The sequence below is a fragment of the Microcaecilia unicolor genome, chromosome 14 (genome assembly GCF_901765095.1).
Source record: "Microcaecilia unicolor chromosome 14, aMicUni1.1, whole genome shotgun sequence".
In the NCBI taxonomy this organism is placed as follows: domain Eukaryota; kingdom Metazoa; phylum Chordata; class Amphibia; order Gymnophiona; family Siphonopidae; genus Microcaecilia; species Microcaecilia unicolor.
This window is the reverse complement of record NC_044044.1, coordinates 6,498,976-6,519,405: the sequence shown is the minus strand read 5'-3', so window position 1 is coordinate 6,519,405 and position 20,430 is coordinate 6,498,976. Positions and strand designations below refer to the sequence as shown.

The window sequence follows — 20,430 nt, the reverse complement described above, 5'->3', positions numbered from 1 at the left end:
CTTCGTTTTCCATTATCGCTGAAAAACGAAACCGCCCAGCTCAAATCCGCACAAATCCGATGCATTTGGCTGGCACAAACCGTATTATCGGAAAAAAGATTGATGACCATTTTTTTTTCGAAAATACGGTTTGTCCCACCCCTTCACGTACCCGTTCTCAGAGATAGACACCCATGGAGATGGGTGTTCACGTTCGATTATGCCCCTCCTTGCCTCTTCATAGGTCTAATTTCTTGTTTTAATTTGTTTGAAAATCTTTTATATAAATTTCTTGAAAACTTTAGCACAATTTCATATCCCATGTTTAATCTTTATCTTATCTCGTATGTCGAAAAGCTTTTGCAAAAAAAGACTTAACTTTGTTTGCAGTCATAAACAGCGGGACCACTGGCCGACATGCGCCAGGTTTCGCTTTTGCTGCGTCAGGGTCCGGTCCGCATGTTGTACGCCATAGTATAATAATTTTATCTAACAGGCTGTCTGGCGGGAAAGACACACAGGCTTAATCAATCAATTTATTTATTGGGATTTATTAAGCACCTATATGAAGAGATTTATCTAAGGTGATGTACAGCAGGTACAGATTAACATAAGACTTACAATTCTGTTAACAGCATAACAATAGTAAAATGACCAATGGAAAATTGAAACCTACCAAATTAATGAAGGCAACATAGGTATGTACTGTATATACCTTTATAAAACAGGCTTCCAGAACCAGCCCCAGTAGCCCTTAACTTCTCTCATGCTCCGAGGAAGATGCAACTATGAAGGTAAGCACAGATTTTATGAGGTATTTACGTAGCTCTCAGCTTCACTCCAGCTCTGCTCAAACCTCAGGACTGTCTGTGCGCAGACTGCGTAAAAGCACACAGGATTTTGCTGGCACTTTTAAACTCAGTAAATGGCTTTTTTATACAGGTAAAACCTGTGAAAATACTCTATAAAGTGACTAGTTGAGAAGCAATTTTTTTTCAAATCAAAGAAAAGATATCTCGCAATAGCAATTTTTGGAAGCGCCAATTAAGGCCATGTCCAGGTTCCCCTTAGCCACCTCTTATGGACAGTTAATGCCCCATCTGAGCTTACCTCAGCTCTGTTTAGAAGTGGGAGGGGGTTGAAATGAAGTGGAAAATTCATGTGTGAATCAGGGTCCAGATACCTTGACATGGCATGAAATGTCCTTTCTCTGCCCAGGTTCAGTCACTGGACACTTTTCTTGCAGATGAAGGGATACGAGATCTCACAGGATGAAGCATAAAATGCACCTTGTTCGAACACTGCACAATTCTGGATATGGCTGTTAGAGGACACCCTAAAAATACAGAGCACTGCATTATTAATGGAAATGCCACATTACTTATTCTGAACAGCTGGTGGGGCCACATCTTGCCATATAGAGAGCCTCTCATTATTATCTTGTGTCCCTCTATCCTTGTGTCTTCTTTGCCCTTCCCCACTCCTGTCTCCTACTGTTCACCATTCATTTCCCTTATTTGTCTGTTCTCATAAATTCTCACCCTCCCTCTCTAGCTTTTCCATCCCATTCCTTTTGCCATCCTCCCTATCATATTCATTTCTCCAATGTGGAGCAGTGACATTCTACTACTAGTACTTATCACTTCTATAGCGCTACAAGGCATACGCAGCGCTATACACCATACACGAAAAGACAATCCCTGCCCAAAGAGCTCACAATCTAAATAAGACAGGTAAACAGACAGAACAACTAAGAGGTAAGGGGATTAAAGAGGTGGGGATAAAAGGGTACAGGGCAAGTGAGTATTGGTTAGGAGTCAAAGGCAGTGTCAAAGAGGTGGGCTTTTAGCCTGGAATTGAAAACGGCCAAAGACGGGGCTAGACGTACAGGCTCGGGAAGTCTATTCCAGGCATGAGGTGCAGCGAGTTAAAAGGAAGGGAGTCTGGAATTAGCAGTAGAGTAGAAAGGGACAGACAAGAGAGATTTATCTACAGAGCGGAGTACCCGAGGGGGGGCTTAGGGAGAGACAAGAGTGGAGAGGTACTGGGGAGCGGCAGAGTGAATGCACTCAGTAAGAGAAGTTTGAATTGAATGCGGAAATGGAAGAGGTTTGGGATTTCAAGGGGATTCTACTACTACTTATTTCTATAACGCTACTAGACGTACACTGTAAAGGGGTCTTCCACTTCCACTCTGGAGTTGCCACCGGAAATCCTGTTCAGCTCATAGGGTTCCGGTGCAGTTCAACACTTTAATTAAGACTTAGTTCAAAAAGTTTAATTCAGGCCCAGTTCCAAAAAGCACAATCAATCAAAATTCAGTCCCCAAAACTCAGGATCAGTTCAAAAAGCACAGTTAAAATTCAGTTCCAATGCTCCCCAAAAAGGCCAAGTGGGGGTTCCCCCCTCCTCTCTAAGAGGAACCTGTCCCCCCCTAAGAAGGGCTTATTAACAGTTCTGCCCCCTTTTCTCTGTGTCACATACAGTTCAAACACAGAAAATCTCTTTGAAAGACAAACAATAATGACTTCACCTTTCCTTCTTTGCACTTCAGGTGTCCTGCAGGGAGCAGGGCTGGCAGTTCACCTCCCACTTCACAGCACCAAAAATGTCTGTGGTCTTCCCACACTGCCTTTAAGTGCAGGAAAGGTCTGTGTTTGTATTTTCCCAATCCATGACAGCTTGCTCTTCTAGGCAAGGAAGTTCTAGAGGTAGGGCCCAGGTCCTTCCCTCCTCCACTTACTCCATGAATTCCTTTTCCTCGGAGTCCATCTCTCCTCCCCCCTTGTTTGCTGGGAGCTTTCAAGAACTCTACCTTCTCCTCCTCACAGCTGGGAGGAATTATATATTGATTTCCTGGCAAAGGAACTGGGCTTCTTTCCTCTCTCTCTCCCTAGTGGTGAATGGAGTCACCAGCCCCCCTCAGAGCTTCCAAGTTACCCATTCCAGGAGGGAGACTTTTTGGCCAGTCCTGGATGTCTGCCAACCTCATCCTGGTGCATTTTGGGACCTGCAGCACTGTTTTCAATGGAGACAATCATGGACTACAAATCCCAGACTGCTTTGGGATGTAAGTTTAAAACCAGGACTGGCCTAAAAGTCTCCCTCCTGGAATGGGTAACTTGGCAGCTCTGCCCCCTTGAGCTGAGCTACTTCTCCCCCTGCTGGTGTTAGAAATGCCTTCCACATATTTGGGTCTACCCTTCTCCTTCGTTCTCACAGGGGATTCTGGGTATTGTAGTTCAGGGGGGTTAGCTGCTTTTCTTTGTGTTCACTGTTACTAGTCTTATCACAACACTTGAACATGTAAGAGACTGTAAGCTCTGTCGAGCAGGGACTATCTAATCAAGACAGACAAACAGGACAGATAAGGGATAACAGACATGGGTACTGAACAAGTGAATAGGGGTTAGGAGTTAAAAGCAGCATCAAAAAGGTGGGCTTTTAGCTTAGATTTGAAGATGGCAAGAGATGGAGCTTGACATACCGGCTCAGGAAGTCTATTCCAGGCATATGGTGCAGCAAAATAAAAGGGACGGAGTCTGGAGTTAGCGGTGGAGGAGAAGGGTGCAGATAAGAGAGATTTACCCAGTGAACGGAGTTCTCGGGGAGGAGTGTAAGGAGAGATAAGAGTGGAGAGGTACTGAGGAGCTGCAGAGTGAATGCACTTATAAGTCAATAAGAGGAGTTTGAACTGTATGTGGAAACAGATAGGGAATCAATGAAGTGACAAGGAGAGGGCTAGTATTATAAATCTTTACCATTCAGTGTTTTCAGAGCCATCCTCCCACATCCATCCGTTGCTTTGTTTCCTTAAACCTATCCAGTGATATTTAGAAATGATTTTCTTGAAGAAGTCCTTACAATAAAGGAAACAGAAAAACAGCAATTAAAAGGGGTGGGAGATGTTCATGGGTATAGCAGTCAATCAGAATCCAAGTTTGAATGCAACTGGTTAAATTAAGAGTGGTATTAATACAGCTGATTCCAAGGCCCCAAGCTCTACAGGACTCCCCCAGGTGATATCCTTCCTGTTGAATGACCCATTTCAAATGGTGGACCCAAAATGGAAGCCGAATGTCAGCTGGGGTCAAAGGTAGTCTTTATCCATCAACCTCCCCCACCCACCCCACCTTTCCTCTTCAGATTGTCACTGAATGTGCTGTCTCTGCCCATGGAAGTCAATAGTTCATGACTCTGTTTCTTCCTATGGGGTCTATAATACATAGTCACTGCATGGCTGAGGTATCAATGCCTGTGAACATCCTGTTTCCCCTCCTGGTGACTCTGTAATATACAATCAGTATCTGACTGATTGGCTTATGGCTCTGAATGTCCTATTTGTCCCAATGGAGGTCTTCTACATCTATATTATCTGATTGAGCTGTCCATGGTTCTGAATTCCTTGTTTCTCCTGGTAGGGGGCTATAATACACATTCAGTGACTGATTGAGCCCTTTGTGGTTTTGAATGTCCTGTTCTCCACATGGGGGCCTTCTATAATACATTCAGTACCTGATAGAGTTGGCCATGGTGTTGATTATCCTGTCCCTCTCCCCCCCCCCCCCCCATTGTGGGTTTATATACAATCAGTGCTGGAGAAGTCTCTGGTTCCATTAAATCTATTTCCCTGTCAGTGCTGAGACACTTACCTTTTCACTGCTGCCTTTGATGATGAGAAGAGATGCCCCCAGTGATCTGCAATGCTCACTGCTGCCATTCCACTCCCTCTTCTCTGTTGAAACTAAGTAGCAACTTCCTTTGTATCCAAACCACTGATCTGGGCAGCACTTGCATGTGGGATCTTTAAGGAAGTACAAATGATACATAAACATTCCCATCTGGCTTCAGCAGAGAAGTAGCAATTTATTGCAAACTGAAATGTCTAAGAAGTTTATAAAAAGAAAATATATGATAGAGGCAGGCAGACAGAAAAAAAGGAGTGGGCAATTGAATAAAAGCTTTACCTGACTCTGCTGTCTGAGGACTGGGAATTTGGTACTACAAGGCTTTGGTTGTACCACAGAAAGGCTGTAAATCAAATCCTTTACCCATTATTTTAGGAAAGCATGCTTGTGTAAAAAAAAAAAATAGCATTTATATATTGAATACATGTGTAAATACGGATTTTAGAAAGTGCTATTTCACATTTTATCTTTATTTAATATACTGCAAATAGTACATCTAAGTGGTTTACAAAAAATAAAATTAATATATAGGAGTCAGGAAGGATACAAAAGGAGGCTTAGGTTACAAATAAGTAGTAATAAGGAAAGGGGAAACAAATGACCAAATCACCTGTGTAAGGAAGGGAGGGAATGCAAAACGACAAGACACAGTGAGACAGAGGAAGGAAAATTGCGGTTTGGCCAGGAACTACTACAATGCAAGAGGAATCAGTAGCAAAGGGAAAAGTGCAGTAAAAATAACAAGTTTTTAGCAATGATTACATTTCAAAAAGGACAGATCAGAGCAAAGATATAAAGGGAGAGATTTCCATAAGGCAGGAGCAAGATTACTAAATCAAGCAGAATGGCATGTACAACTCAAGATCATGCAGACATTTCAAGGGCACACGACTAACATCTACTGTACATAGGGAATGCATGTGTATGGGGGAAAATGTCCACATTGGGTTTTATACCAGGTCATAGATCTGAAAAAAGTGCTCATTTCCAGGACTTTACTTGAGGTACTAAGGGATTCATTCTCCTTAATCCCGGGGGTCCTCAAACCTAGTTCTCGAGGTCCACAACCCATTACATGCAAATAGACCTGATACATATTCATTGTAGAAACCCTGAAAACCAGGCTCTTGAGGAGTGGATTTGAGGACCCCCCCCGCCTTAATCCAATATATTTCCACCTTCAAAATTAGAAGTAAGCTCCCAACACAGACTCAAAAAGAAAAGAATGCCACACATCCTTACAATATATCCAGCTGCAAACTATGCCAAAATATTTCACAGGACCCCACAGTCATTCACAAAGGAAAAATATTCAACATTGAGGAATCTTTCACGTGCTCATCTTCCAATGTGGTATATATCATTCAGTGTAAAAAATGCAATGAAGGCTGCTACACTGGAGAAACAAGTCAGATGCTAAAGAAGAGATTTAATTTACATAGACACCATATGAAAAATGCTAGTACCAATCAGGATGTCACGTCTGTGGGGCAGCAGTTTACAAAACCAGAACACTGTACCAGTGATTTCATGGTAAGAATCCTGAAAGGGAACTTCAAAGGTATTACGTTCCTGTATTGTTTTAAAGTCAGAATGATTAAATATTTTGACACCCACCAGACAGGACTTAACAAAGATCTGGGTTTTCTAGCCCATTAGGTTATCAATAGAAATCAAACCAAATAAAACATGGAAAAGAAAATAAGATGATACCTTTTTTATTGGACATAACTTAATACATTTCTTGATTAGCTTTCGAAGGTTACCCTTCTTCGTCAGATCGGAAATATACTATCTGCTACCTCATTTGCTTATTTCCGATCTGACGAAGATGGGCAACCTTGGAAAGCTAATCAAGAAATGTATTAAGTTATGTCCAATAAAAAAGGTGTCATCTTATTTTATTTTCCAAGTTTTATTTTGTTTTATTTCTATTGATCACCTTCAAAATGAAACCAAGATAAAATTGTGGCCTCATTACTACCTTGGTGACATTTAGTCATGGAGGGTTGTAAAAGAGGGCTGTTAAAGTTGAAAAATTACTAGTTCCAAGTGGAAGTGCCGACATCGCTACGTAGAAGCTGCCAGGTCTGTCCTGTTCATTTTTTTGAACGGGTGTTTTTGTAAAATGGTGGCTCCCACTGATGTACCAGCAAATACATGAGCACTGCTGCAGGTATTTAAACAAAAAAGTTCTGTGTCAGATGACCTTTTTCTAAAATCTGACCAAAACTGACCATATGCTTACTTGGCTATCTCAGTTCTATTTCTACATGTCTGATTGATACATCTGGAGTATTTGAATGCCTCTGTTCTACATAATGTAATGTTCTCTGTCTTTCTCTCTCTTCTTGGGTGCAGCTACTTAGTTTTTAAAGTCTTTATGGAAGAACCGAAACCTCGTGAAGTGTGATCCTGTGAAAGGGCAGTGGCACCTCTGCTTCAGGCTGCCATACTGTGGATTTGGTTTTGCAGCCTGGCTCTGCCTTCACTCTATGTACACACATGCAATGAGTGTGAAGTGTGAGTCTAGGTGTGAAATCCTGTTGGGGGGGGGAGGGACTGTGTGAACTCACAGAGGATTTCTCACTTGGAACTGCACATACCTAAGACTGGAGCCTTGTTACTTAGAGGCAGATGCAGCAACCAAACGTAAAAAAATCTAAATCGTTAAAGTCCCTAACGATTTTAAAATAACGAAAAATGCACCAAAAAAAAAAGTCACACATGCTGAGATCGGTAGTGAAACGTACAATGTATCAAAGAATCACAATACACATCGGTCTGGACCTCTCGTTAGGACAGCTCCGTGGTAGGAAAAAGTGTTAAGTGAAAAAATAAACAAACTTTGAGCCAATCCCAGCGCATTAGCAGAGCTAAAAGCGCTGTGATTGGTCCAAAGGACCTCAGAAAACACATAAAAAAATAAAAATAAAAAAAGGATCGGGAGGGGGCAAGGGCGCTCATCAGGAGCGTCCTGTACGGACGGCCTTGCCCCCCCCCCCGCTGCTCCCCACTTTCCGCTGCTCCCCCCACCCCGAAAAAGCAAACTTGTAGAAGCCCCTGCCCCCCTCCCTTCCTCACTACTCTCAGCTCCGCCTCCCGACATCCTCCGTCTGTGCCCCGCCCCCTTTGGGGATCGTCGCCGCCATTCCCCTTCTCCATCGGGCCCCCCTCCCTCTTACCGGGCCCGTGCAGCGCCTCTGTCCGAAGGCGCTGCACGGGCAAGAAGAACGCTGAATCAGCTGATGCCTGCTTCGCGATGGCATCGATAGAGCGTCTTTCTCCTCCTGGGCCCGCCCCTGTCTGACGTCAGTAACCTACGTAGGTTACTGACGTCAGACAGGGGCGGGCCCAGGAGGAGAAAGACGCTCTATCGCGAAGGCAGGCATCAGCTGATTCAGCGTTCTTCTTGCCCGTGCAGCGCCTTCGGACAGAGGCGCTGCACGGGCCCGGTAAGAGGGAGGGGGGCCCGATGGAGAAGGGGAATGGCGGCGACGATCCCCAAAGGGGGCGGGGCACAGACGGAGGATGTCGGGAGGCGGAGCTGAGAGTAGTGAGGAAGGGAGGGGGGCAGGGGCTTCTACAAGTTTGCTTTTTCGGGGTGGGGGGAGCAGCGGAAAGTGGGGAGCAGCGGGGGGGGGGGGGCAAGGCCGTCCGTACAGGACGCTCCTGATGAGCGCCCTTGCCCCCTCCCGATCCTTTTTTTATTTTTATTTTTTTATGTGTTTTCTGAGGTCCTTTGGACCAATCACAGCGCTTTTAGCTCTGCTAATGCGCTGGGATTGGCTCAAAGTTTGTTTATTTTTTCACTTAACACTTTTTCCTGCCACGGAGCTGTCCTAACGAGAGGTCCAGACCTCTCGTTAGTTTTCCTGCCTTTTTCCTGCGTAAAGGCAATCGGAAAAGGTTAGTGCATGTCGTTTCAATGGGGTTTTCACACTAATTGCTCATCTCCATTCCGTTTTCGTTAGCTGCTACTACCGTCGAAAAATAGGCTTTAGTGCATGGAAAGGATCGGAAATTCTTCCCCGAGGGCTCATTTAACGATGAAAAACGTTTAGTGCATCTGCCTCCAAATCTCACCCAAGTCCACTTCCTTCCCTAGCTCTGCACTGCTTCTGGGAGGGATCAGAGGTCCAGGGTGGGTGACCTCTGGTGCTTAGACATCTGCAATTTGGGTGTGAGCTTTTGTGATTGAACAGGGTCTTTACATCTGAAGAACAATATCAAAAAGCAAAAATATATAGACCTACTAAAACAAAACTAATATAAAAAATATAGTAACACACACTCTGGAATCCCAGACAGTCTTTGTACAACACAAGACTTCAGAAACCAGGTGAAAGTCTGACTCTTTTCCCAGGCCTTTAATGGAAGAAGTAAGTACATAAGCATTGCCATGCTGGGACAGACCAAGGGTCCATTGAGCCCAGCACCCTGTCATCGACAGCGGCCAAAAGAACAAGTAATTTGTCCCACCCATCCTAGAAATACTGTATTATTCCCTCGTCCATTCAATAACATTCTATGGCTTTTTCCTCCGGGAAGCCGTCCAACCCTTTTTTGAAGTCTGCTTAATAAGTTAACCACCTTAACCACCTTTTCCAGCAGCGAATTCCAGAGTTTAACTACGCGTTGAGTGAAGAACAATTTCCTCCGTTTTGTTTTAAATTTACTACATTGTAGCTTCATCGCATGCCCCCTAGTCCTAATATTTTTGGAAAGCGTAAACAGACACTCGACATCGACCCATTCCATTCCACTCATTATCTTATAGACCTCTAGTCACACACACAGGACTACATTCTATATATCACGCCAAAATAAAATCCACCTAAGCGCATTCTATAAAGTAGACCTTAATCTAGGTGCACTTTATAGAATAAGCCTAAATTTCTATGTGGATTACAGAATATACTGAGCGCCGGACCGCACAATTAAGTTTAGTCGCTGGCAGTTACGCCAAGTCATACCTGGTATAAATGCTGATGCAGGACCAGGTATGTTCTATAACTCCTTTTATCTACTACTACTACCCTTTCTTCCACCCTACGCAGTCTAGTAAGATGTTTAACGCACGTTGTATTGACATTGCAAAGAGTAGACTATGTACTGTTGTTTGAATATTTTTACTGCTGTAATTGCCTGTGTCCAGATTGTTCTTGCTGTGCTCTGCCTTGGGTGAATTTCTTCAAAAAGACAATAACTAAACCCTATAATAATAATAATAATTAATTAATTAATCTAATCAAACCTGAAAGATATTTGAAAGTGAAATCCACAGAGAAATTTATAATAAAATCTCATTGCTATAATGAAATAAACACACAAGGTTAAATATATAGAGGGGACTGGACATGAGAGCAAGGTTGGGTTGTCACCCCAAGAGCAAGGCAGGACCCCTTCCCCATTCTATCCACAACAAATATTCCCCAGATACTCACAGAGGTAGAAGATCATCAGGATGACCAGGGCCACCAGCAGAAGCCCTGTGAAGACACCAAGAATGATGACGATGAAAGCTGGGACGCCTGATCTGGAGCTGGAAGCTGGAAGACAGCAGGAAGAAACTTCAGGGAATAGTCAGTTCCCCCCTTCAGACAGGTGCTGTCTCTCCAGTACAATGCAGAACATTTCAGTTCATTCATTCATTCCTCTTCTCCCCAACCCCTGGCTAAGCAAGGCAGTATACCTAAAGAAACCCAATTTAAAACATGGATTTAGAGCCCTCTCTAGGTGCTGTTCTCAATCAAAACTATGTGGAGCTCATGGTTACTTCTACTGGAATGAATTTCCTGAGTCTACAAGGTGGCCACCTCAGGTGATCCAGCCCTGATTTGGTTCCAATGCCTACACAAAGATGTTTGAACCAATATTCAAAGGGAGTTATGGGTCAGCCTTTGAGGCGTATACCTCCCATATCTGTAACATTTAAATGTTTTAATAGAATTCTTACAATTTCTATCACTGAGGGGTTCTTTTACTGAGGACTTTAAGCTAGGGACAGAGCCAACCCTCTGATTTGTTTGGGGGGGCTCAAGGGTGGACTGGGGGGATCAACACATTGCCTTATCTTATCGTGCTTTAGAAATACCTTTGCTGGCGGGGATGCTGAAGCCCTGCCAGGCAAAGAAATTTGGTGCCTGAGCTGCTCCCCTCCTCCTTATGCTGCAGCTGCCGTAATGTGGAAGTTGGCAGCGTGTCTCCAGCCACCGACATGGGGCTCCCTGAGCATGCTCAGTTCTTCAAGTTAATTGGCAGCAATTGAAATTTGCATGCACATCTTCCCATGCCCTGTTCCATAACTCCATGTGCCTAAATCCCATAGTGTACAACTTAAAAAGGGGTGTGGCAGGGGTGTTCCTAAAAGCTGCAAGTGGGGTTATAGAATAACCCTCTTCCCAGAGTTGGGCAGCAGCCTTTACAGCAGGTTTCAGCGGGTGCAAATCCCAGCACCCAACTTCTGGAATGGAAATGACTCTATGCGGCATTCTATAAATGGCACTCAACCCTGTTTTGTGTGAGGACAACAGTTTTGTGTATGATTTGGCCTTCAGACTGTATATGGTTAGGTCTTTTCTGTCAGTTGCAAACAGAAGGCAAAATACTCTACTGCACAGGGGGCACCAAAAAAGGGGGAAGGGGGTACAGCAGCGAAACTTCTCATAGCTGATGTTCAAACCAAGATTTATTCAGAATTCCTCTAAAAACATGGAACACGACCCCACATGACTCGTGTTTCAACCCAATCGGCCTGCATCAGGGGTGTAGGAAACTAAAAACCAATATGTATTTCCAAGTCTAGTCATCGAATGGATAAAGAAACCAATTCGACTGATATGTTCAGCACGGGTGTAGCGACCAACAGAAAGAGTTGAATTGGTTTCTTTATCCATTTGATGACTAGGCTTGGAAATACATATTGGTTTTTTATTTCCTAGACCCCTGATGCAGGCCGATTGGGCCGGAAGACGAGTCATGTTGGGTCGTGTTCCATGTTTTTAGAGGAATTCTGAATAAATCTTGGTTTGAACATCAGCTGTGAGAAGTTTTCGTTGCTCTACCCCTTCCCCCCTTTGTTAGGTCTTTTCTGTCAATTTTAATCGTGTTGTTTTCCATTTGATTCTTTGATTTTATTATAATATAAGCCACCGCAATCTTGATTGGCTTGGCAGTATATTAAATATTTATAATAAACATAAACAAAAAAATTTGGCAAAACCACCAAATCAATGCAAACGCAAAACATCAAAAACAGTGGATAGTCACAATCTTTAAAACTAAAAATTGACACTAATATCATTTTATTAAGGGAGGAAAAAACCCCTCATATGGCTTGCAAGAATATTGCATCGCCAACGGGCAAATGCATCACATAGCATATAACTGGCCAATTGTAATTATAGGTCAAAATCTCCCCAATTTTTATGTGTTTAATAATGTCAAAATCTTCTTTAATCTTTCAAACAAAATAGTTCCCCACTTTGCCCAATTTCACAGTTCAAATATCATTGAAACCAAGCCTCGGAACAAAGCACTACTTATCTTCAAAACTGGTCCCCACGGGGATCTCTGTTTCACCAAGACGGCTTGCTCAGGGGATAGGTCAAGAACGCTCAATGTTCAGGGCTTCGATAAACTCTTCAGCAGTCAGGGCCCTGTTTACTAAGCCGTGTTAGCGTCCTTAACATGCGTTAACCATGTACGCGTGTTAACCGTGTACGCACCTACAATATCCCTATAGGTGCGCATTAATTGTAGGCGCGTAAAAAATTGAAGACGTCTTAGCAAACAGGGTCCCCAATTCGTAAAACACCGTAAAACAACACATGCTAAAAATCTACCCCAAATATTTCCTGGAGGTAACCTCTGGTATCCCTATTCCATACACCTGACTAAGATCAAAGTCCCTCAGCTTTTCCTTAAAGCAGATACAATCCATCTCTGAGTTTCTAAAGGGAGTTGATTCCACTGCAAAGGTCCCGCTGCATAAAACATACGGGCATAGGATGCAGGTAATTCAGTTGCTAAACTGTCAATCCATCTGTTTAATTTAGATCTGCTAATGCTCCTCATATCCTCCCCTCTCCACTCTGCTCTTAATATTGCATCTCACAGCTCACGTTGCAAAACACAAGTTAAAAATGAATTAAAATAGCTTTCCGGCAGAAGTGAGACTGACCAATTCCTCCTTCAATTTTAATGTTTACTTGCAAAACCGACCAAGGAGTTAAGTAATTGCTTGGGTTGGATGTTTGCAGGCAACGATTATTAATTTTTAAAAAATTATTCAGTACTGATGTAAGTGCAATAGAAAAGATCTGTAAAATATTATAATGTGGATCAATTAAAGACTTCCTCATGGTAAATCAGTCAGTGGTAGAGAAACACTTTTGTTCAAAATCTGACAAACATCTATCCCCACTAGCAGAGTGAAAAATCAGTGAGTAATAAATCTTTAGGTCAGGACTCCAGAGCCTTTAATATACAGAGCTGACTGCCATTAATGCTTCAACTTCCCTCACAGGTCATAAACCTCCCATATTGTGCAAAATCAGTTCTTAGAACTTATCTAAAAAACCCAATGGAAGCCTTGCTGGGACAGAAGTGTGAGAGTTGATAGCATCTTGTGAAGAAACTCTGAAGCAGCTGCTGGTGAAACAGCAGGGCCTCCATTGAGATTTTGAGATAAGAATTTATTTTTGCACAACACGTATGTTTGATAAATAAAGAAAAGGCAGGTTTTTGACCTGTGATTGAAGTTGAAGGCCCTCATGGCAGTCAGGTTGATAACTTGCAGTAACTTCAGAGCCTCTTTTCCTCCACTAATAAAAAATGCATGAAGATTATATTAAGGCCTCTGTATCTGATTACATATTACTCACTGATTATTCACTCTGCTTGTGGGGATTGACACTTGCAATGTAAGAGAAATACATTTGCAATGATCTCACATCTAAAAATACATGTTTCCTTTACTGATTTTTTTGATATTGTACTTACAGTTCTGGCCTGTAGCTTCACATGAGGCTCATGGACAGTTGTCCTTCTCACCTGTCAACCAAACTTACATTTCCACATCACAAAACACCTATCAGTTAAAAATGTGTGTGTGCTCAAGAGAAAACAGGTGGCATCTACTCTGGCAAGGTGGGCTATATGCATAATGTGCAGGTCACCTCCTCTGTGCCTTTTGGGATTGTCGCTCCATACAGGTTACACCCCTCTGCGTCTTATACAACAAAATAAATGCACGATGCATGCCACAAAAAACCTAATGTGATATTTTTGTGACTGATATGAATCCATCTGTTACAGTGAATCCCCTGATACATATAGATGCCCCTTCCTCCTGGGTGGAGATTCTGTCCAAAGAGAAGGCACGTCCAGACTATTTGTGATAATTTCTTTTCCTCCTTCTTGGCTCTTACCAGAACTTTCTTGCTGCGGGGACCTGTGGCCTTCTGAGGGTGGTGAAAATTTCAGATCGCTGTACACGATTTCTCCCGACATCTCTCTCACGTCGTGACTCTCCCTTCAGCTTCAAGCACTTTCCCCCGTTCTCACTCACTTTCTATGTTCCCAATAGCCTGCTTCAGAAGAATTCACCAAGAAAGCATTGAGGAAGTCACTGATATACCACTGCTGCTTGCAGAGCACAAATTAAAAGGAGAAGTAACTGTGAAATGTAAATGAAAGAAAACTGAATCATGTGGTGAACAGTTATTTTAAAAATGTATATTCCATCTACAACAAACGGCTTACAATAAAAACACACACAATAACAATCTGAATAAAATAAAACTCAAATTACAAAAAAGCAGAATAAATTCACATTATAATATACAAAAATTGATATATTAATTGTTCCTATGGAGGGATTTGAAATCAGGTCATGAGTGCAGTAGACAAGCAACCTACTGATTGCACCATGAGACCTTGCCCCCCCCCCCCCTCCCCGACAAAATATTGCATTTTATCCCATTTGTCAGAAGGATTCAATTCTGCCTTTACGGTGCAGGTCAGAAGAATACAATTGATAAACTGTACAAGATTTACAAATAGATCAAAAACATGCCAGGGGACCCTTCCCCAGAGAGCTGAGATTCTAGTAGGAAGCTTGATGGTAACAGACAAGGTTCATGAGGAATGTGCTACAGACCAGAGAAGGGAGTGTGATGGCCTACAGCAGCTGGAAGTGAAGGGAGGGAGGGAGGGAGGGAGTGGAGATGTGAAAAAGACAGCTCAGAAATGCTGGGCTTAGGAGTGGAATGGTAGGTAAGTGAAAGATAAAGTAAAATGAATTCATAACCCCCCCCCCTCCCAAACGCTGACCAGGGATCAATGCAAATGAAGCACAGATCAGATTTTCCCAAAGCTGCTCTAGTAAACAGAGTATTCCCCTACCACAACTGGAGCAAAGACCGAATCAGAGTCCCAAAACTTATTTTCCCCGCAGATCAATCATTTCCATACTTTCCGGGGAACTCAGGCACAGAGCGAAAAATCATCTTTAATTGCCAGCCGAGACTTTTTGATTTCCCAGATAAACAGTGCACCGTTTTCTCTCCACACCCCATTCTAAAAGTATTTAAGACATGCGAGGTGCCCCCTCCTCCCACACCCACAGTGAAAGAGAGAAGGTGGTGCTGCCAGACAGGTGAGAGGAACCCCAGGATCCTGAAACAGCTAACCCTAAACCCATCAGTCAGCTGGATTAAAGCTCCACTCAGAAGCTTTGGCAAAGATCAAACTCTCCTAGCCAGGAGCAGTCGAAATATTTCGCCCTGTTGCCCTTTATAGTACAAACATATTATTTGTTAGGGAATACAGAATGCATTTATGCAGAACTTGTTTCAGGGGGTACTTATATTCCGCCAGAACCGATAAACTCATATCACCCCTCTCCTCAGGTCACTTCACTGGCTTCCAATCAGATACCGCATTCAGTTCAAGCTTCTACTCCTTACCTACAAATGCACTCAGTCTGCTGCCCCTCACTACCTCTCTACCCTTACGTTCCCACCCGAAACCTCCGTTCACAGGACAAATCCCTCCTCTCAGTACCCTTCTCCACCACCGCCAACTCCAGGCTCCGCTCATTCTGCCTCGCCTCACCCTATGCTTGGAACAACCTTCCTGAGCCCTTACGCCAAGCCCCCTCCCTGCCCGTCTTCAAGTCTTTGCTTAATGCCCACCTCTTCAACGCTTCGTTCGGCACCTAGCCCTTACCGTTCAGTGAATCCAGACTGCCCCAATTTGACTGCCCCTATCGGACCGACTGTTCACTTGTCTATTAGATTGTAAGCTCTTTGAGCAGGGACTGTCTCTCTTTGTTAAATTGTACAGTGCTGCGTAACCCTAGTAGCGCTTTAGAAATGTTAAGTAGTAGTAGTAGTACTTGGGGTGAACTGATAAAAGTGACCCACGGTTCTCAAGTATTAATCGTGTACAATCCAAATCATTATAAGAAAAAGAACTCCATTAAAATTAGAGGAAAGATTCATAAAATGTTCATCCAGGTTCTGCCTTTTCATAGGTTCTGTGGCTGGAGGCGGGGTGCCTGGTTATTGTGGGGTGGCTCACCTCACCCCTGAAGGACAGCCTGGCATTTAAGTACAGACACTTTTTTTGCTAAGCTAAAATGCAGAGGACTCACAGGGGTGTGATGTATGGGAGTCAGGGGTCGGATGGAGCCTGCTTGAAGAGACATCAAAATGAATCTGACCCAAATATCCTTATTTAATTATAAAAATGTATAAAGGGGACACTGTCGTTAGTCTAGCTAGCAATTAAATCAGTTAAATAATCGCATCAGATGAGCTGGGTACAGATGTTTTCCTTTTCTAAAATAATGTAGGTTTCTGGCTTTCTGAGGTCCTTTCCTCAGCATTATACTGCAGCACGGGAAGCTTCAGTGGAACCTGCAGGTTCACATCTGGGAATGATTTGATTAGCCACTTTTATATTATGCAAATAACATTCAGTGGATGAATACCTCCCACTCATAGCCGTTTCTCTTGTTCCCTATCCATTTGCCTGTCCCTGAGAGCGGCACGCGCACCTTAAATCATTCATAGCACATACAAAAGGTATTCCTCTCTGCACAAAGACTTGGTTTTCTTTTAACTTTTCATATCTGTGTTTTCAAAGCTTTTTGTCCCCTAGGCATAGAATAGGATGAGACCTTTAGTATAAGAATACTTTTTCAGCACAATCTCTCCCCAACACAATGAGCGGACGATGAATGTCCTGCTAATGAGCTGAGTGTGACGCTCGATGAACTGCAGATAGAAACATAGAAACATGACGGCAGGTAAAGGCCATATGGCCCATCCAGTCTGCCCATCCTCTGTAACCCCTAACTCTTCCTGTTCCTAAGCGATCCCACATGCTTATCCCATGCCTTTTTAAACTCTGTAACAGTCCTCGACTCCACCACCTCCACCGGGAGGCCATTCCACGCCTCCACCACCCTTTCTGTGAAATAATACTTTCTTAGGTTACTCCTAAGCCTATTCCCTCTTAACTTTGTCTTATGCCTCCTTCATTTGGAAAAGGATCTCTTCTGTACATAAATGCCCTTAAGATATTTAAACGTTTCTATCGTGTCTCCTCTCTCCCTCCTCTCTTCCAGCGTATACATGTTGAGGTTACATAGAAACATGACGACAGATAAAGGCCAAATGACCCATCCAGTCTGCCCATCCTCTGTAACCCCTAATTCTTCCTGTTCCTAAGCGATCCCACATGCTTATCCCATGCCTTTTTAAACTCTGTAACAGTCCTGGACTCCACCACCTCCACCGGGAGGCCATTCCACGCCTCCACCACCCTTTTCGTGAAATAATACTTTCTTAGATTACTTCTAAGCCTGTTCCCTCTTAACTTCATCATATGCCCCCTCGTTCCAGAGCTCCCCTTCAGTTGAAAAAGGTTCACTTCCTGTACAAAAATGCCTTTGAGATATTTAAACATCTCTATCATGTCTCCACTCTCCCAGCATATACATGTTGAGGTTGATAAGCCTGTCCCTATATTTTTTGTGTTCAAGACCGCTTACTAATTTTGTAGCCGCCCTCTGGACCGACTCCATCTTGTTTATATCTTTTTGTAGGTGTGGCCTCCAGCGACTTTCACTGCTGGCCACACACTGCAGGAACTTCAGTGACATCTGCCCTTATCACATGTATCTTTTCTAATTTCTTTTTTCTCTTGTTAGGACAAAACCCACGAAGCCAATGGACGTAGAAAACATAACAACAGTGACAGAATTCGTCATTCTGGGACTTTCTGATAATCTCCAGCTGCAGCTTCCTCTCTTCCTGGTGTTTCTATTTATCTACATGGTCACCCTGCTGGGGAACCTTCTGATTATCACCCTGACCTGTGCTGACCCCCGTGTGCACACCCCCATGTATTTCTTCCTCAGCAACCTCTCCCTCACAGACATCTGGTGCAGCTCCACCATCACCCCCAAACTACTGGGGATCCTCCTCTCGGGGAACAAAACCATTTCCTTTGCTGCCTGCATTGTGCAGCTGAACTTCTTCATGGACTCCACCTGCGTTGAGATCTTTCTCCTCACCGCCATGGCTTACGACCGCTACGCCGCAGTCTGTGACCCTTTGCACTATTCACTGGTCATGAACCCCAGAGTCTGCATCCTGCTGGCTGCCGCTTCCTGGATCACTGGCATTTTCAGCGCTGTTATGATCACAGCTTCCGTTGTCCATCTTTCCTTCTGCGGCTCTAACAAGATCGATCATATCTTCTGTGACCTCATTCCATTGTTAAAGCTTTCCTGCACCAACACGACCGGCCCTGAAATTATATTATTCCTAGAAGCTGTTTTGTTGTCATTTCCTGCCTTCCTAGTGACTCTTGTATCTTACACCTACATCATCTCGGCCATCCTGAGGATCCGCTCTGCGGAGGGGAAGCATAAAGCCTTCTCCACCTGCTCCTCTCACCTCACTGTTGTCTCTCTGTACTATTTATCACTCTTCTCCATGTACCTGAGACCCACCTCGACATATTCCCAGGGACAGGGAAAAATCATGTCTGTGGTCTACACAACTGTCACCCCCATGCTGAACCCCATGATTTATAGCCTGAGGAACAAGGACATAAAAAATGCATTGAAGAAAGTGCTTGGGAGGTAGCTGATGGGAGCAGAGAGTGTAGAAATCATAGCACATTGTCAGACAGAGCAGTAGGGATTCATGGAGTGATATAACTCCTGTGAATTACATTGCTCTTGTGAGTACGGTGATGCTTATACACTTATGAACACCCATTACTGCAATTTTTCCCCTGTATCTTGAGGTTCACTGTCACATTCCTATGAGTCAGAGAAGGGATCGTTCTCTAAAACTGGTGCCAACCTTTACACACCAATCGCCTGTATAAATGTCCAAAATACCAGTATGAGTAGTGACAAAAAGCACCAGGAGCCTTCAAAATCGGGACACAATTTCTTTAATCGTACAACTTGAACATCAATTCTCTTCCGTCACGGGCCGTGTTTCGGTGCACAGCGCCTGCATCAGGGGTCGATTAAGTTGTGACGTCTTAAAAAACAATGGAGCTTTCTCGTTAGGAGATGACGGTCCCTTCAAGCTCTAATTAAAGAGTCAAACAGTTTGGTTTTTTTCATTGTCTGCTTTCACCTGCTTATCCTGTTTCGTGTCATACATTAAGTATCAGTATCAGAGCTTATTGTGTTATCATTGAGGCTGTGTGTTCTGTTTTTATTTATCCTTCGATTTCTACCTTAGTGAATTAAAGGGTAAAAGGTGGGCACAGTTTCTTTTTGGTTGCTTCACAGATTGGGGAATGGCAATTGGAGGAGAACAGTGGGGCAGGGTGAGAAGGGGGGGGGGGATGCTTTGGAATGTTGCAAGGTGTCAGATGCTGTCAGATTCCTGGAAATCTGGAATCCCTGTTTCCCAGTAACAGGCTGGAAGGGTAGCATTAAATCTGTCCTTCTGTCTGGTAACCCCTTTCTCTGATGCTACAAACATAGTAACATAGTAGATGACAGCAGAAAAAGACCTTCACGGTCCATCCAGTCTGCCCAACAAGATAAACTCATATGTGCCACTTTTTGTGTATACCTTACCTTGATTTGTACCTGTCCTTTTCTGGGCACAGACCGTATAAGTCTGCCCAGCACTATCCCCGCCTCCCAACCACCAGCCCCGCCTCCCATCACCGGCTCTGGCACAGACCGTATAAGTCTGCCCAGCACTATCCCCGCCTCCCAACCACCAGCCCCGCATCCCACCACCGGCTCTGGCACAGACCGTATAAGTCTGCCCAGCATTATCCCCATATTTATTTATTTTTAGCATTAATACACCGCCTACAACCAAAGTGGTTCCAAAATCAACATACACAAATTAAAATGATCAAATCACAACAACACAAATTCCTTACAACTGACAATTAACTAGAAGGAAGACTAATTATATGGAATAAGAAAGCTAAGATAAAAGTCTTTATCCCCTGGATTCTATATATGGTGCCAAAAAACTGGATGCTGATCGAAGATAGACACCCAACTTTGTTGGCCAACACGCCAGTAATTGAGAGCTAATTGGCACGCACATCTTCCTATGAGCTATTCTAGGTGTGCTCCCCAATCCCGTGTTGTGCAACTCAAAAGTGGGCGTGGCCACGAGAGGCACATGGGCCAATCAAGGTTTCCTAAAGTTTGTGCACAGTGTTCTAGAATACTGGAGATGCGCACCCAAGT

The 20,430-nt window shown here is 43.6% G+C and overlaps 2 protein-coding genes across 2 annotated transcripts; one reads left to right on the top strand and one right to left on the bottom strand.

Annotated features, from left to right (window-relative positions):
* Positions 1-502: 502 nt before the first annotated feature.
* Positions 503-14,183, bottom strand: LOC115457568 (killer cell lectin-like receptor subfamily G member 1). Its single transcript, XM_030187026.1, has 5 exons — positions 14,102-14,183; positions 10,115-10,219; positions 4,632-4,783; positions 3,741-3,838; positions 503-1,315 (listed from the first exon to the last, which is right to left on the bottom strand). Exons 1-5 carry the CDS (start codon positions 14,181-14,183, stop codon positions 1,204-1,206), a joined length of 549 nt encoding a protein of 182 aa, XP_030042886.1. The 3' UTR covers positions 503-1,203.
* Positions 14,184-17,911: 3,728 nt separating this feature from the next.
* Positions 17,912-18,835, top strand: LOC115457556 (olfactory receptor 1019-like). Its single transcript, XM_030187011.1, has one exon. It carries the CDS (start codon positions 17,912-17,914, stop codon positions 18,833-18,835), a length of 924 nt encoding a protein of 307 aa, XP_030042871.1.
* The last annotated feature ends 1,595 nt before the right edge of the window (positions 18,836-20,430 follow it).

What these genes read in the sequence shown, in the direction of transcription:
- LOC115457568 (XM_030187026.1), bottom strand. Translation starts at nt 14,183, where the DNA reads ATGTCGGGAGAAATCGTGTACAGCGATCTGAAATTTTCACCACCCTCA. An exon ending in CCCGCAGCAAGAAAGTTCTG is followed by an intron (nt 10,220 to 14,101) that starts GTAAGAGCCAAG and finishes GCTGTCTTCCAG; the next exon opens with CTTCCAGCTCCAGATCAGGC. An exon ending in GGCTCTGAAAACACTGAATG is followed by an intron (nt 1,316 to 3,740) that starts GTAAAGATTTAT and finishes CTGTATTTTTAG; the next exon opens with GGTGTCCTCTAACAGCCATA.
- LOC115457556 (XM_030187011.1), top strand. Translation starts at nt 17,912, where the DNA reads ATGGACGTAGAAAACATAACAACAGTGACAGAATTCGTCATTCTGGGA.